The sequence below is a fragment of the Pyxicephalus adspersus genome, chromosome 3 (assembly GCF_032062135.1).
Source record: "Pyxicephalus adspersus chromosome 3, UCB_Pads_2.0, whole genome shotgun sequence".
NCBI classification, from domain to species: domain Eukaryota; kingdom Metazoa; phylum Chordata; class Amphibia; order Anura; family Pyxicephalidae; genus Pyxicephalus; species Pyxicephalus adspersus.
In genome coordinates this window covers 83,734,720-83,752,490 of record NC_092860.1, presented here as the reverse complement: position 1 = coordinate 83,752,490, position 17,771 = coordinate 83,734,720, and the positions used below count along the sequence as shown (strand labels likewise).

Genomic DNA, 17,771 nt, shown 5'->3' with positions numbered 1-17,771 from the left:
GGCACAAAAGGATATTGGAAGCATGTACCTTAGAAGTCATATTGGCCCACAATGAATATAACAAACAGTAAATTATTGCAAGAAGATAGATCATACTTACAGATATGCATCAAAGTAAAGGTTCATCAGAACCACATCAGCAAAACTTATGTTAACAAAATTAGCTATGCCTTTCATCTCTTCGATATAGGGATAAGATAAACGGCTGCTGTATTTTTCTGCTAATCTTTTGATTAGTTCATGTTGGAAATAGGGAACAAACCTGTAAATGAATAAAATACAAAACCATTGTAGTTAATAGCTACAGGTGGTCATCTTTATGACTTCCATTTCATCTGAATAATCAGTGTCACTGATCAGTAGGAATGTCATAGCAAAATAAAGGTGGTGTCCTGGGTTTCATGTTATTGGAAATTTAAAGAAGGTAAGCAAATAGGATCCCCAGATCATCGGTTTAAAGGCAGTAAGGTATGTACAACATGTATGCCATTAAAAAAAAAAAGTAGGCTCTAACGTTTAAAACATTTTTATAATTGACCAAAGATCTAAATACTATTTTTTTTTTATTTTTTATTGTGAATGTGAATTAGGATCAGTCATCTAGGTAAGAGCATTAAAGTTACCCTGCTGCTATTTATGAGTTTGGGTCAATTTTAAATATTGCAGGTTATACAGAGGAAGAGGAGTCACTTATATTTTATCTGAGCTATTGAGCTCTGTACACAGTAGGTAGCTGAGGAAGAAATTCTATTTTTATGCAATATTTCAAAATCACCTGGTTTAAAAATAGGACATTTTCATTTTAAAAACTTTCATGATAAAAAAATATGAAAAAAATAGCAAATGCTTTCCTAATATGAATCTATCATGACAGTATTTCCTGCAAAGCAACTCTTCATTTTCATTTTTTAAAAAGATTCATTAACTTAACTGTTCTGTTTTCTAGAGTTAAAATAGCTGCTAAGGTAGTGAACAGGGTGTTTAAAAAGTAACACCACTAATCATCATTGTGGCATATAGTGTTCTTTACTTTCAAAGTGGCGAACGCTATCTGGTAATCAGGTTTACTACACCACTTTACCACTAATTTAGCAACAATATTTTCAGCAGTTGGTCCAGGCTAAAAAATACATTTTTGTGAACAAATAACACAATACTTCTGCTGAAGCTATGTACCCACTTCTGATATTGGTTTGGATCATTAGAATCAAAAGAATGTTTAATCTCATCACTTACTGAAGTATATTACTTGCAAATTGTTGTAAAAATGCGACGTTGAAATTTCTCAGCAGCGGCTCCCATCTTTTCTCAGCAGGGAGGTCCAGGGAAAGGTTATATCGAGGGGCAATACGAAAATTGCTTAGATTAGGTACATTAGAGGAAAAATAAACACAGCAGGTCCCCAGAAGCAGCAAAATGTACAACTGTGCCATGACAAGCCTAATTGCACACAGTAGAAAACCTGACAGCTTTCTTCCAGGTGATTTGTGCTGGGCTGATCTGCAACTCTTGTTTATATATACGAGGAAATATTCAAGATGACCAATCAGAAGTTACTTTGACTTTTTTAAGCTTATACTGCCCACATCCACTAAATGCTCCCAACAGGTCATAACACACATGGAAAAAGAAAAAGAAAAGCCAAAAAAAGCCATCAGATGATAAAGCAGTCCTGGAAAGCAAGCATGTGTATAACAATTGTACTAATTTCTGAAGCATGCCATTATTGAATGACTTTTTTAAAAATGCTTTTTTCCTCGCTTTCTTCTAAATGTGTTGTTCACTGTTTTGGACATGTATTACGATGTTTTTAACTAGACTGAATTTGCTGGGTGGATCACCCAGCAGTTTTAACTTTCAACCACTCCAACCATACCCACCCCTTCCACCTGTAAATCATCACTGGCTTCCCTCAGCCCTGTTACTGTGGACGAAGTCTTAACTCTTCTCTCATCATCTCCGTCTACTACCTGTCCACTTGACCCAATCCCTTCTGATCTACTCCGTGCCCATTCCTCCACCCTGGCCCCTGCCCTAACCGAACTATTCAATCTCTCCCTTTCTACTGGTACATACCCCTCAGGTTTTAAACATGCCATAATTCTCCCTATCCTAAAGAAGCCCTCACTGGACCCCTCCTTGCCCTCCAACTACCGTCCTATCTCCCTTCTCCCATATGTCTCCAAACTCCTTGAACGCCTTGTCTACAAAAGACCCACCCATTACCTGAGCACCAACTCTCTCCTTGACCCTCTCCCGTCTGGTTTTAGAGCTGCCCACTCCACTGAAACAGCCCTTACTAAAGTGGCCAATGACCTCATCAGAGCTAAGTCTCAAGGCAACTTTTCCCTGCTCCTTCTCCTTGATCTTTCCTCTGCTTTTGACACTGTTGATCACCCCCTACTAATACAAATCATGCACTCCATTGGTATCTGTGACACTGCTCTCTCTTGGTTTGCTTCTTATCTGTCTGACCGCTCCTTTCAAGTTTCTTTCAATGGTAACTCCTCCTCACCCACTCTCCTCCATGTTGGTGTTCCCCAAGAATCAGTCCTTGGACCGGTCCTCTTTTCTCTGTACACCTCCTCTCTCGGTAGTCTCATATCCTCCTTTGGCATACAGTACCATCTGTATGCTGATGACACCCAAATTTATCTGTCCACCCCTGACCTGTCTCCCTCAGTCCTGGATAAGGTCTCATGCTGCCTATCAGCCATCTCATCATGGATGTCTGACCGATTCCTGAAACTCAACCTGGATAAAACAGAACTCATCATCATCCCCCCCTCAAATTCCAAATCCCCCCCTGACATATATCTAACTGTTAACAACACTGTTATTCGGCCCTCCCCTCAGGCACGTTGTCTTGGTGTCACCTTTGACTCGGCCCTCTCATTTACCCCCCATATTCAGAACATTTCCAGGTCCTGTCACTTTCACCTACGCAACATCTCCAAAATCCGCCCCTACCTGTCCCCTGAGACCACCAAACTCCTTGTACGTGCTCTTATCATTTCTCGTCTGGACTACTGTAACATCCTTCTCGCTGGTATTCCACTAACCCGACTCTCCCCTCTACAATCTATTATGAATGCTGCAGCCAGACTCATCCATCATTCCCTCCGCTCCTCTTCCGCTACATCTCTTTGTAGTTCTCTCCACTGGCTTCCTTTTCACCTTAGAATCAAATTTAAGCTCCTGTGCTTTGCCTTCAAATCCCTACACAGTTATTGTCCCACTTACATTTCTGACATGGTTAAAAAAATACTCCCCCTGCCGCTCTTTCCGCTCCTCCAATGACCTACTAATGACTTCCTCACTCATAACCTCATCACACGCACGGTTACAAGACTTCTCTAGAGCTGCTCCAACTCTCTGGAATGGTCTTCCTCGTCCTATTCGGCTTGCTCCTACTTTCTGCTCATTTAAAAGAGCACTCAAAACCCATTTTTTCAAACTTGCCTACCCGGCTTCTTCTGTCATTTGAAACCATCACTACTTCCCATCACTACATATCTTCCATCCTATTGTGTGTGAAATTCCCCCACCTACTAGATTGTAAGCTCTTCGGGGCAGGGTCCTCTCCTCCTGTATCACTGTCTGTATTAGTCTGTCATTTGCAATCCCTATTTAATGTACAGCGCTGCGTAATATGTTGGCGCTATATAAATCCTGTTTAATAATAATAATAATAATAATAATAATAATAATAACCAGCTAGTTGGCTGTCCTCACACACTTAGTCTGGATTTTGTGTAGAGAAAACTGTCTGGGAAGCTGGAAGCATTAATATAGAATAAAAATGCAATCAGGCAGCTGAGTTTTCTTTATTGCACAGGGGACTTCATCTGTACCTTTTGCATTAAACTTTAGTTCTGTTCAAGTGTGTAATTGTGATAAAAAATGAATATAAATTTCATGTTATCTAGTAATCTAGGTACACCAAAAACTCAAAACTTTCATTCACAGTTCTGGTGTGCTCCATCACCTTTGGTAAGATATAAAGGTGCAACCATACCAATGTTTTTTAAAACAAGCCCTTTACTTAGGCTTTATTATAAAAACATAATAATAGAAACAGCAGCACTGCTTGTAACAGCCATCAGTTTTAGCAGTGCAGAAGACATCAGTTCAGTTGGCATTTTTTTCCCAGCCTTTAAAATAATCTGTTCAATTTTCTTTATTCCATTATGCATACTTTTACACCGGAGTATAAATAAATTTAAATAAAACATTCTCCCACAACAAGTAAGCGCACACAATTTGGAGACAGAAAAATACTGTATTTCAGAAACCTTCTTTACAGAATACACAGTATATTGTAAACTGTAAAATTTTAACAGATTGGATAGTTGCCATTACATATTTTACAAAATAGGTTCTCTATGGGGATTATGTTGAGCGTTCCCATCTGGGCAATACATTTTGTACATTCAAAATACAAAAACCGTGACTACAGCAAATTGCAGTTACTTCATCAGTCGTTTCCTTTTCTTCAGAAGGGCATCACGCAGAGCAATCTGTAAAACAGTACATGCTGTTAGTTCAAGTAGTAAACAAGACAAAATAAATAATAGGAGATTTAAACATACATCTTGGAAATAGGCTTTAACAAACATAGTTGTTTTGATACATGATGGTAACACAAAAATTAAACCAGGTGATCCTTGTTTGGGAACTTTCTGTTAGTGAGTGGCAACTGTGGCCCACATGTCCTTCTGTGTTGCCACCCTGTCACTTGTGCCCTATCTTGATACGAGTGGCTTTGGTGATAGACATTAATGGCCCACTGTTGAAGTCTCAGTAAAGAGTGAAAAATGATTTATTTATTTATCTACAGTGAAAAAGGGACAAAAAGCTAACAGCTGCCTACTTCTTAGGAAACCTTAAATGCTCTATAAATCTTATATGGGCTATAGGTGTACCCTGAATTTAAACTTGCTTTGTCAAAGATTTTACATTTGCAAAATACAACAAAAAACAAACCTAGTTTCAGCGCTGACATCTCTAAATAATACTCTGAACTTTGCCTTTAGGTTTGATGCCTTTACCTGCTTATCTCTGAAAGATCGTTTGTTTTTGGACCGGATGTTTTGGCTGTATCTCATCATCATAAAGTTTTTATTCTTCTTCTTCTCCTTGTTGGTGGTGCTGGCATGTGGATTCATTTTCGTCTTTTTCCTTACAAATTCCTTTCTATCTGTTCTTCCAGCCTGTTTATTGTAAGACATTTTGGTCAGAAAAGAAATCGACAAACATTCCCTTACATATGATTAGACAACTTTGAGTGACATTTTATTGTGTAAAACCATTTTTTTCCAGCTAAGGATATACATATAAATAAGAGGTACATATTTATAAAGCAGTGACCATGTGAATCTCTGCAAGTATTTATACATTCACCACAGTTTAGTCTATACCCTATTTTTCAACAAGAAAAATTAGATTTCCTTATAACTGATACCCTCGATCTGTAACATTCACTGGTTTTATAAAAAATTCACCAGTAATTTAATTTACATTAGGAGAACACGCATTTCCAGTGAACATACATACAACAATACAAGTTTTTTTTTGTTTTTTTTATGGGCTGCCTAATTAGGTCTTCCTCGTTACACCAAAACTGGGACACTAGATTACACCTGGAAACTAAATAGACCTATTTAATAATACTTGTAAAAGGTTGCTACTGAACTGGGCCCATGATAATGACCCATATAGCATCTAACTACAGCAGCACAGGAGAGAATAAATGGAGGTGGGAGTGAGTGGTTCAGGACCACTGTTAAATATGCAAACACTGGTTAAGAACCAGTGCTGATGTGCAAGCGTCGTGTAGCTGGAAGGCGCAAGCCAATGGGAACTGTATCGGTTTGCTTGATCCCACTGCAGGTTTGAGTCTGCCCTCATACAGCAACCCCACATCTTGGTACACCAGGGCTCTGCTTTGGGTAACAAACAGTTAATAATCTAATATGTCCCAAACTTTCAGCAAGAGCCCCAGCTTTCAATTCTGCAGGCAGACTTTGTTTTTGAGAAAGATACATAGTATATTAATGCTTCCAGCTTCCCAGACAGTTTTCTCTACACAAAATCCAGACTAAAGCTGCGTACACACATGCAATTTTTGTTGTTGGAAAGGATCTTTCACAATCCTTTCCAACGACAAAGGACTACACGATGCATGAACGGTGCTGTACATACACTGTTCTGCTCCATGGAGAGGGGAGAGCGACGGAGCGGCACCCTGCTGCGCGCTCTCCCCCTTCCCTTGCATTAGGATCGGTCGTCGTTCATTGTTCGTGGATCTGCCAGGACGGATCCACGAACAATGAACAACGCCGACTGTACACACGCCAGATTCTTGCCCGGCCGATATCTGGCCGATGCCGATTATCGGGCGAGAAAAATCTGACGTGCGTACGCAGCTTTAGTGTGTGAGGACAGCCAACTAGCTGGTTGAAAGTGAAAACTGCTGGGTGATCCACCCAGCAAATTCAGTCTAGTTAAAAACATTGTAATACATGTCCAAAACAGTGAACAACACATTTAGAAGAAAGTATGTAATAGCATATAAACTCACCATAACTGTGGCTAGCCTGGTCTCTTTGTCAGACTTGGGCTTTTTATGTAGACGTTCAATATCTCTAAGTGAAAGCAACTCCCCTCTGCAAGAAAATTGGCAGTAACTATCAATGCAAAATAACTATCCTTCACAATTAAAAAATATTTTTTGATGTACAAGAAAAACTATTTATGACACATTAATGGGCATTAAGTCATTCAAACAATTTACAGTACTGAAACAAAAAAATAAAAACTGTCCACTGATTATTTACTATGGATTAGTATACTCGTTTTAATGTTAAAGCCTAAACAATAAAAACTTTGATCACTGAAGTGTTTCAGTCTGAAATCTGACCACTGTTAGTATTCAAAAAAGGCAGTCAATGCTCTAGGCTTACTGAATAGCAATACTCAAGTACTAATTTTTACTGTAGCGTATATCATTTGTGTATTAATTGAAGTATACAATGTTTAGAGAAATGGAAAGTTTAAAAAAAATAAATTATGAGATCAGTTACCAAAAATAAACCAATTCTTTAAAAAACCTTTTTGAAATTTGCATCAATGAAATCTAGCCTTTTTAGAAATGTATAATCCTGGCACATGGTAGTATAGTATAGTTTTTCTGAAGTCTGTATCCTCCCCCATACCTTCCCTGAGATGCAGGAGGCAGAACAAAATCCTCCTCCTCAGTTATTATAAGGCCTTGTGTTTACATTTTTATTAAAATAAGTTTAAATTATTTTTTTGCAACAGAATGAAAACATTACATACCCGCCCTCTTCTTCATCAGTGTCTATTTCTACATGTTTCCTCTTCTCAGATTTACCAGGGGCAGCAGCAATTTCTTTGGATAATTGTGCAACACGGATTTTTTTGAACTCCTCTTGGGTTAGAAGCCTGCTGGCACTGACTGCTGCAGCCTTAGATTTGCGCTCATCTTCTGGCATTGCCTGCAGCATTTCTGCCTGAAAATAATGCAGAAGTGGTGTTATTTCATACAAAAGAAGTGTGATCAATGTAATAATATTTCATTGTTTTTTTTAATTATGTGCCTGAAAACCTATACACAAGGCTAAAGAACTGCTGGCCAACATAAAACATACAAATAGGTCCATAAATATTTGGACAGAGACAACTTTTTTCTAATTTTGGTTCTGTACCTTACCACAATAAAATTTTAAATGAAACAACTGTCGAACTGCGGACTTTCGGTTTTAATTCAGTGGGTTGAACAAAAAGATTGCATAAAAATGTGAGGAACTGAAAGCCTTTTAATAACACAATCACTTCATTTCAGGGGCTCAAAAGTAATTGGACAAATTAAAAAGCTTAAAATAAAACGTTCATTTCTAATACTTGGTTGAAAACCCTTTGCTGGCAATGACAGCCTGTAGTCTTGAACCCATGGATATCACCAGATGCTGGGTTTCCTCCTTTTATTGCTCTGCCAGGCTTTTACTGCAGCGGCTTTCAGTTACTGTTTGTTTGTGGGCCTTTCTGTCTGAAGTTTAGTCTTCAACAAGTGAAATGCATGCTCAGTTGGATTCAGATCAGGTGACTGACTTGGCCATTCAAGAATATTCCACTTCATTGCTTTATTAAACTCCTGGGTTGCTTTGGCTGTATGTTTTGGGTCATTGTCCATCTGTATTATGAAACGCCTCCCAATCAATGTGACTGCATTTTTCTGTTTTTGCAGCTTAAGGATGGCTTGTTTCACCTGCATGGAGAGCTCCTTTCACCGCATGTTGTCTGTTCACAGCAAAATCTTCCACATACAAGCACCCCCCCCTCAATCAACCCCAGGCCTTTTATCTGCTTAATTAATAATGACATAACAAAGGAATTGCCCACACCATACTGTGCTGTGTCTTTTGGGAAAAAAAAACATTGTGTGAACAGTGGGTGTGTGTAATGATGTCATCAGAGAAGTGTGTGTGTAGATGCTGCATGTTACATTACCTAAACTGTATGTCATAATGATTTGAAATTTTTAGGGTGCACACAGCACAATTATAGTTAGCACCACTCAAAATTTCAGCACCCCACCTTTTACAAATTTCATGATATGGGGATCAGAATTGTAAAATCTTGTGAAAATACAACATGGGGTTGCAGTATTAAAAGCAAGTACACCTTGGAGTCCTAAATTAAAAAAACGCAAATTGGGGACCCCCAGGGCCACTTAAATAGAAAGGAGCATTGGGGAAGGGCCCCCAAATTTATACTATATTTTAACTTTTCTCTCACAAATCTATAACTGTCATACTATGTTACCCTATCTGCTTCTCTTCTTTGAACCCCAATTTCCCTAGAATGGCGGAGTGTACAAAGCTGAAAATGTAGGTGCAGTGGGGGGGCACCTTTGGATAAGCCCCTAATCTAAAATTTCATTACTATGGCAAACACACTGCCCTGTTACACGTTACCGCCCACTTCTAACACTTAAAACACCAATTTCCCTGGAATGGGGAGGTGTAGGAAACTGAAAATGTGTGGGGAACATCTGTGGATAACACACCCTAAAGTTTTATCACAACGACATCATTAAAAAAATAAAAACTCTGCCCATCAAAACGAAATTGGGGTTCAGGTACTGGTAGGGTACAGTCATGGGTAAAAGGGCAGAGTGTTTTGATGGGCAGAGTTTATGTATTGGTGCCATGGTGATGAAAGGTTGGGGGGTGTTAGCCACAAGTGTCCCCCACTTGCACCTATGATACTGTTTATCTGCACTTCCCTGTTTCAGAGAAATTAGGGTTCAAGGTAGGGATGCGGAGAGTTTGCACCTCCCCATTCCAGATAAATTGGGATTCAAAGAACATAAGCAGAAAGGGCAGCATAGTATTACAATTATAGTTTGGTGAAAGGTAAGCAAAATATTTAAAGGGCCCACCCCAATGCTTCTTGCTATGTAAGTTGCCCCAGGGGTCCTTAATTTGCATTTTCAATTTTGGGCTCCTAGGTGCACTTTCTTTCAAAACAGCAACCCAAATGTTCAATTTCCACAAATTTTAAACTTGTGATCCCCATATTTTGAAATTCTTGAAATTAAAAAAAGAAATGTGGGTTATTAGGAGCTATGAGAGACCCCTGTGTACCCTAAACATTTTAGGTAATTACAACTAACAATTTAAGAGATCTAAAGGATTGAACGCAATGAGTTGTTAGGCTGCAGAAGCTGAGAAGCAGAATTTACACACACAGCTATCATACTGCGAGTGGATACATTTCACAGGAGGTTTTTGTTTTTGGCAGTGATGAGAGGTGGGCACTGGCTGTCCTGCCCCCATCTGCGATTACATGCATGAAGCTCTTTATGTTACCTAGGTTTAGCGCTAGGACGTGACATCTGAAGGTAGGCTGAATTCACATTGGCAGTAAGGTTGCTTTTGCTGCACTTAGCCCTCACATTCCTCTCACCAGGAACTACTGCTGCTTGAAAAACTGCTAGGCCTGAAAAGCCCAGCAGTTATCACCAGTTACCAATCCCAGGTGCCCAGCATACCAATCCCAGGTGCCCGGCAGTTATTACCGGTTACCAATCCCAGGTGCCCGGCAGTTATTACCGGTTACCAATCCCAGGTGCCCGGCAGTTATCACCGTTTACTAATCCCAGGTGCCCGGCAGTTATTACTGGTTACCAATCCCAGGTGCCCGGTAATTATTACCAGTTACCAATCCCAGGTGCCCGGCAGTTATCACCGGTTACCAGTCCCAGGTGCCCGGCAGTTATTACTGGTTACCAATCCCAGGTGCCCGGTAATTATTACCAGTTACCAATCCAAGGTGCTCGGCAGTTATCACTGGTTACCTATCCAAGGTGCCTAACAGTTGCCAAGCAGTGACTCAGGAGGGGCAATTTTTTACTGCTAATTTTAACTAAGCCCAATTTGTTAAGCCACGTTGATCACAAAATTACACACTACAAGGTATTACACTATTAAAACATGGATTAAAATACACAACACTGGACTGTTGGGGCATAATACAAAAAACACATTCTAACAAGCCAGGCATTAGAAAGTTGGAAGAAAGTAACAAAGCTGAAACGAAGTATAGAGGAAGGTAGAATACTGACAATAGTAGAGGTTACTGGATACCTATGGCATTAAAACAAGGAGCTCCAAACTTGCCGTGTCCTGCCCCCTGCCTACTTTACCACCCGGCAAAACACCCGGCTGAAAAAAAAATTCTGAAGAGAACACTGAAGTTGTCTCTTTCCAAAAATTTATGGGCCTAACTGTATATCAACACTTATGTAATATCAGATTAGTTTTTAAGATCTCGGAAAAGAACTTATCATAAGGAGGATTAAGTTAGACTATTCCAGTATCAACATTATCAGTGCACAGAAAATGCCTATAAAAAGAATTTTTATACCCATTAGATTACATGTGATTAAACCCCTTTTCTTACCAAATAAAAATTATGAAGCATGTTGACCTGTCATAGTAAACCAATTGTTTGACTTTGAAAGGTCATTATGTTGGCATATATGATTTATCCTTTTGCCAAGCACATACAATAGTGTATTTATTCAAAGTCTCCCTATTGTATTTCTTGCTGTATCATGGCATGAAACCAAACCTTGCATTTGCAAACTATATGGAACATTAGTCACTGAATCTATTGTTATATAAGAACATACATTAGCAGCCTTGTTTATTTAAAATACTTGTTTTTGTTGTCAAAACATTTTGCTGACATGGTGAAAAGGTAATGCGTTAACTAGTTCAGCTTTTGGCACCCAAAAATGCACATGTACCAGGGCTCTCAAATTAATTAATTAGAACTTGGTCAAAGCAAGATAAGCTATGGTAACGCTTATAGGGACAAACGATGGGTCACAAAATAACTTTACAATTGATCCCTATCAGAATTTTCAAACATTTTTTTTGGAAATACCAACCACAATCAAATTACTTATTATTTTATTTTCTGATTAACCGCACAGTTTTAAGAACCATTTTTACCAGCGTTTATGTCCACCCCTGTATAAATTTCCAAATTTGCATGAGACTTTTTTCCTGATGAGTAGTGCAGTATTCAACAAAGGAAGCTACTTTTACTATTATTTTTTTTCTTTTGACCTGTCGTATTAATGACTCTGTATGGGAAGCTGAACATCACTTCCTAAATCTTTCAACCTCACTGGCAGTAATCCTGAGTGTGGCTCGAGGTTAAATTTCATTACAAAAAGCGGTAACCCCTAGCCACACTCGAGGTGGAATTGGGGGCTTTTACCTGGTCCCCACGAGCCCGCGGCATTCTCCGGTGATGCTGGCCTGGCACCTGTGTCCCCTTGGTGATGCCTGGCCAGCATTTACATTCTCGGGCCTTGCATGTGAACATTGGGGACGTGAGTCTAGGGCAGGGGTCTGCAACCTGCGGCTCTTCAGCCTCCTTGTTGTGGCTCCCTTCGGCTGCCGCGGGGAGATCTCTGATGGGGGATCCCCTTCCTCCCAAGACACTGCGGAGGAGGGGGATTCTCTATCCGGTGTTCTAATGAAAAAAATCTACCAGTGAAATAAATCTACCACGGGGCGTGTACAATGACACCCCCCTCCTTTGAACCCCAATTGCTCTGGAATGGGGAGATGTACAAAACCAAAAATGTAGGTGCAAGTGGGGGACACCTGTGACTAACAGCCCCTAAAATTTAATTGTTAGGCTATCATCAGAACATAAAGAACTCTGCCCATCAAAAAAATCTACCGTTACACATTGCTGGAGGCACCTGAACCCCAATTTCTCTGGAACAGGAAGGGGGTACAGGTGAACAAAATTAGAGGTGCACATGGGGGACACCTGTGGCTAACACCTCCTAAAAACTCCACCCATCAAAAAACCCCTACCCTGTTACACATTGTTGGAGGCTTCTAGCACCTAAACCCCAATTTATCTGGAAACGGGGGTACAGGTGAAAAAAATTTGAGGTGCAAGTACGGGACACCTGTGGCTAACACCTCCTAAAAATTCATAAAAACTCTGCCTATCAAAAAAATCTACCGTTACACATTGCTGGAAGCATCTAGCATCTGAACCCCAATTTCTCTGGAATGGGGGGGAGGCGGTACAGGTGACCAAAATAGAGGTGCAAGTGGGGGACACTTATGGCTAACACCACCTACAATTGAATCGCTAATGCATCGTCAGAAAATAAAGAACTCTGCCCATCAAAATAATCTACCCTGTTACACATTGCTGGAGGCTTCTAGCACCTGAACCCCAATTACTCAAGATTGGGGGGTACAGGTGAACAAAATTAAAGCTGCAAATGAGGGACACCTGTGGCTAACACCCCTTAAAATTTCATCGCTAAGGCATCGTCAGAACATAAAGAACTGCCCATCAAAAAAATCTACCCTGTTACATTAGAAGCCTCCCGCAGGAGGCAGGATGATACGTTAGAAGCTGGAGGCTTCTAGGGGCATAGTTCAGTGTTTAATTTATTTCAAAGTAGGCCTACACATGCACACTTGTTGTAACAGGTAAAATTAAAAAAATATTAAAATTTTTAAAAGTTTATAAACTGTGTTATGTTTTGCGGTTCCAGACTATTTTTCTTTAGTGGAAGAGGAGGCAAAATGGCTCTTTTGATAGTAAAGGTTGCTGACCCCTGGTCTAGGGGGGTGCAAATGCTGGGCTAGCATGGGACGTTTGGGGGGGGGACCGGCAGGAAATTAAAAAAATTATGTACCACTTTGACATTTAAAAATACTAAAATAATCATACTGCCAGAATTCCATCTTTCTCCACTAAAGTAGGACAGCCATTGAAAAGTCAAAATGCCACTCCTCATTGTCATTGACCCAAAACATACAGGTGACTGACTACTAAAGCTGGAACCTCTCCTTTTCGCTTTTTTAAAAAGTACTGGAACCTCTAAATCAATCAATGAGTCAGCCAACGCCTTTCGTATAAAGGTCAACTCAGCCCAGGTATTTTCCCCAAAACAAGAATAGAAAATATTGCAGATCACAAATATTACTTGAGCATGTTTCTGAAGCTACTGCACTCTCTGAAACAAAAAAGACCATTATCTTATATATGAATTGTGTACCCTATGAAATAACATTTCTTAACACTTACAACTTCCTTCTGCTCCTCATCAGAGGAATGGTGAACATCGATCCACTCTCCATCTTCATCATCATCACTAAGGCTAGCACTTTCCCAGCCATCTGAAGAGATTTGTGAACATTTTAACATTTGAAAGTACATTTCTTTAAAAAATAAAGTATATTAAATTACAACCTTTTCACTTACCATCCTCTTCCCCTTCCTCTTCGTTTGGTTTCTTTTCAACTTCTAGCACTTCTGCACCAGGAATGTAATCTTTAGCAACCAGTTCTCCATAAGCATGAATTTTTGCCTCTACAGAAGCCTCTGTGGGTTTGCCCTGTTGAAATGTTTTTGAATTAAAATATGGTAAGGGCAGAAGATCTAGTAGACGCCGGAATTTTAAGTCCACCCTGGAGCTAAGCTTTGATTCAGCTATAGCTATTGCTCTATAAACTGTAATTAAAACTATATCATTAGTTTACTCTCTTACACTCAAGACATTAATTTGCCAAAAGGTGAGTGGACATCCAAACAGAAGGGTACTATCAGGTTTAGGTTAGCCAAAAATGTGTAAAAACATACACATCATTTTGTAGGTAAATAAAAGAGTAGGAAAACATTTAGCAAAACATAACAAATCATTTTAAAATTAAGTAATGCTTGCCATTTTGAGGCCATTTCGAGGTTTCTAAAACAAAAAAATGAGCATCTCTTGCCAATTTGGAGGACAGCTCTTTTTACAGTTCTAAAATCAGAAAAGGGTTTGATAGATCCAGGTGAATTTTGTTGCTGGTAAAACAGTAGCAATGCTATCCATTAGTTAGCTCAGCAGAATGCAAGATAGGCGATTCTTCGAGATACATATAATGTTACTGTATTTAAAATACTGTGACTTACCCGGAACTTTTTCTGCAGCATCTTTGGATCTAATGCACGGAAAAGCTGTATCAAAGCTCTAGCTGACATGCAAACATCTAAGAGAGAAAAACAGAACCAATTTCAATTATCAGTTTATAAAGAATGGTTAAGTGCAATGATCACTTATAACAGGGCAATAGTATAATAAACACCTGAACATGTAAATAAGTGAGCATAGACCCAAATCAATTTTACCCCATGGAATAAAATTGTCCAAATAATGTTTGTGAACCCTATGTACTATGTCTCACAATGTGTTTAATGAATAGATAGTTAAAACGAATATTGCCAAATTAGTTACCTTAGCACCTTATTTTTATGTTCCTTGGCATAGTCATGTAATCTTGAAACAAGTCCTGGGCACTTTAGTATTTTAGCAACTGGCATAGCGGAGAAAAAGCATGTAACTTACAATGTCAACATCACTGCATTCTCTACAAAAGCAGAGCCACAGCAGCTCCAACCAGTATAGAAGGGAGGATGGGGAGTGTGGCATGAGAACTATGTAAAATCAATGCATATGGCAGGGTTGGGCATGATGCCAGAACTGACTACAGAGATACAGGAATGCCCAAAAAATATCTAAACACGTAATATAACTGTACAGTAACATATATAATATTTATTTAATTATATATATATATATATTTAAAATTTTTTTTGTATTGAACTGAATACAGCTATTTTGTATTGAATCCAATACAAAATTATTTGAATTTCCTGCCAATCCTCCCGCCCACACCGACGTCACCGGGAAACGCCGGAGATCATCGCTGCATTCGCCGGCTGGAGTTCAAGGAGGAAGGACGTGTCCCAGGACTTGCGGGGACCAGCAGGACGCCGGGGGACAGCGAAGGAGTAAGGAAAGTGGGTTTTTTGTTTGGTAAAAGCTAACCCAAGTGTGACTTGGCAATACCGATTTTTGCCTGCAAAATCCACCCCGAGTCACACTCGGGAATACCGCTAGGGTGGTTAAACAATATTCAAATATGTTTTCAAATACAAAAGGCAGCAAAAGATAATATTTAGATTCACATACATTAAATAAAAATTATTCAAATGTTTCTGACCGGGAATGTTAAACTAAAAATGTCAAACCATTGGGGGAAAAAATCATGTTTAAAAATAGACAAAATGTAATAATATTTTGAATATCTCAAACATTTGACAACTAAAAAAAGATTAGATAACCGTTCTGGAACGTCACAATTTGTTTACCAAGGCTATATACTATTGTGTTTCCCCGAAAATAAAACCTACCCTGAAAGTAAGCCCTAGCATGCTAATCATGCAAGGGTGAAATATAGGGCCTCCCCCAAAGTAAGCCCTATTGGCTTCTTCGGAGGGTGCGGTCATGTGGTACACGGAGGGATACCAAGAGGAAGGAGAGAGCAGATTTTCAAAGCACTGGAGCAAGTGGTGAAAGAAATTGCAGGGTTAATAAACTTACGGTACTCTGGTGTGACACTACAACTAATAAGAGGTTGGTAGATTATCTTTTCAAAGGGTCCTTGCTAGTATTTCATTCATAAGCAGTAATGCATATTTATAGATTGATTTTTTTTTGCTTTTCTCCGATTTATATTGGTTACTGTTTGTGGTCAACAAAGCTTTGGAAGTTTTGTTTCTGTGTCTGCATATTACTCTATGAGTCGTATGTTAATTGTCAGCACATTTTCTTGTCATGTTGCACTTGTTTGCATATGAAGCTGTGTTTTTTTTTTTTAAATTAATCATTTTTGTACATTCCTATTCATGACTTCTTGTATATAACAGAAAAAAATCTGTGATTTTGACAGGTCACAGGTAGCACAGAGGTATCTCTCTATAGCATAAAAAAAAAACTGATTTTGTACATAAATAAATAGAGATGTTTTGTCCATCCCCTGAAAATAGGCCCTAATGCGATTTCCAGAGGAAAAAATAAGTATAGGACCCGGTCTTATTTTTAGGTAAACACGGTAAAACACACACACACATATTATATATATATATATATATATATATATACATATCTATATCTATATCTATATCTATATCTATATCTATATCTATATAAAATGAGAAAGACTCTACTAAAACTATTGGTGTGTCTGTTACAGAAGATTTTTTACTCCATAAGTTCTTTAGTTGAAAAGGTGACTCACTTTTATCCTTGTGTGTTTTATATTGTGCAAGATCCTGTAAGAGGTCTTCTGTCATGGCCAATGGACAACGAGCAGTCAATTCCTTGATGGCATTTATTCTGTAAAACCACAAAAGATGATATTGAATATGGATAAAAATACGAATAAAAAAAACAGCTTTACAAGTAAAGGAACAATATGCTTACACGCCCATAAAATTGTAAATACATTTTTTAGGACTGCAGAACTCAACTGGGTGACATTTTCTCAGGTTTAAGAATAGACAGGAGCCTGAAAGGATTTAACAGTACTTTCAATCTTAATGACAATGATCACTGAGCAAGAAGAGGGTGAATCTCCCATAAAAGAAATCTAAAGTCTATCTAATATTCCTTAGGTATTCAATCCATGTGCAGGAACATGAGAGGCTCAATGAATTTCCGATATACAATAATTTTTCCTAAGAAGCAAATTAACCGAGCTCCAAAGCTCCTGCACAGATATTAACCTCCCGACCGTTAAGCCCGACCTTCGTACGGGCTAAAAAAAGTTGCTCTTTTCATTAAGCCCAAGATTTTCCGTACATTAAAATCCCCACTTACCCAGGTAAGTGGGGATTTTAATGTAGGGAAAATCTCGGTCCCCCTGTGCTCATCCAGCGTCAGGTTCGTGTTCCAGCGTCGTCCTCCGTCGATCGTCGGTCTCCCTCTCCAGCGTCGGGTGCCTTCTCGTATACCAGCGGGACCAGGAAAGAAGCCGGCCGGCATCTTGTGTTCCACTGGCCGGCCGGCTTCTTACCTGGTCCCGCTGATCGTCCCGCGTCCTTCTCCTTCCAGCGCCGGGTGATCTCTGAAACAAGAAGCCGGCCGGCGGAGGAAAAAAACAGCTGGCCGGCTTCTTGTGCGTGCGCGCGCGATGACGTCGGCGCGTGTGCGGGAAATTCAAATTGAAACTCATTCATTCATTTTGTATTGGATTGAATACAGGAGTTTGTATTCAATCCAATACAAAATGAATGAAAGTTTCAATTAAAAATAAATACAAAGTATTTATTTTGGATTGGATTGGATACAGGAATTTGTATTCAAT

The 17,771-nt window shown here is 39.2% G+C and overlaps 1 protein-coding gene across 1 annotated transcript in view; it reads right to left on the bottom strand.

Moving 5' to 3' along the window:
• Positions 1–4,262: 4,262 nt before the first annotated feature.
• Positions 4,263–17,771, bottom strand: part of SDAD1 (SDA1 domain containing 1) — a 24,151-nt gene continuing 10,642 nt past the window's right edge. The window contains exons 15-22 of the mRNA XM_072405510.1: positions 16,704–16,801; positions 14,536–14,612; positions 13,843–13,975; positions 13,666–13,757; positions 7,342–7,535; positions 6,584–6,668; positions 5,052–5,213; positions 4,263–4,520 (exon numbers count right to left, since the gene is read on the bottom strand). Coding sequence (XP_072261611.1) covers positions 4,470–4,520; positions 5,052–5,213; positions 6,584–6,668; positions 7,342–7,535; positions 13,666–13,757; positions 13,843–13,975; positions 14,536–14,612; positions 16,704–16,801 — 892 coding nt within the window. The 3' untranslated portion in view covers positions 4,263–4,469. The remainder of the gene's footprint in view (positions 4,521–5,051; positions 5,214–6,583; positions 6,669–7,341; positions 7,536–13,665; positions 13,758–13,842; positions 13,976–14,535; positions 14,613–16,703; positions 16,802–17,771) is intronic.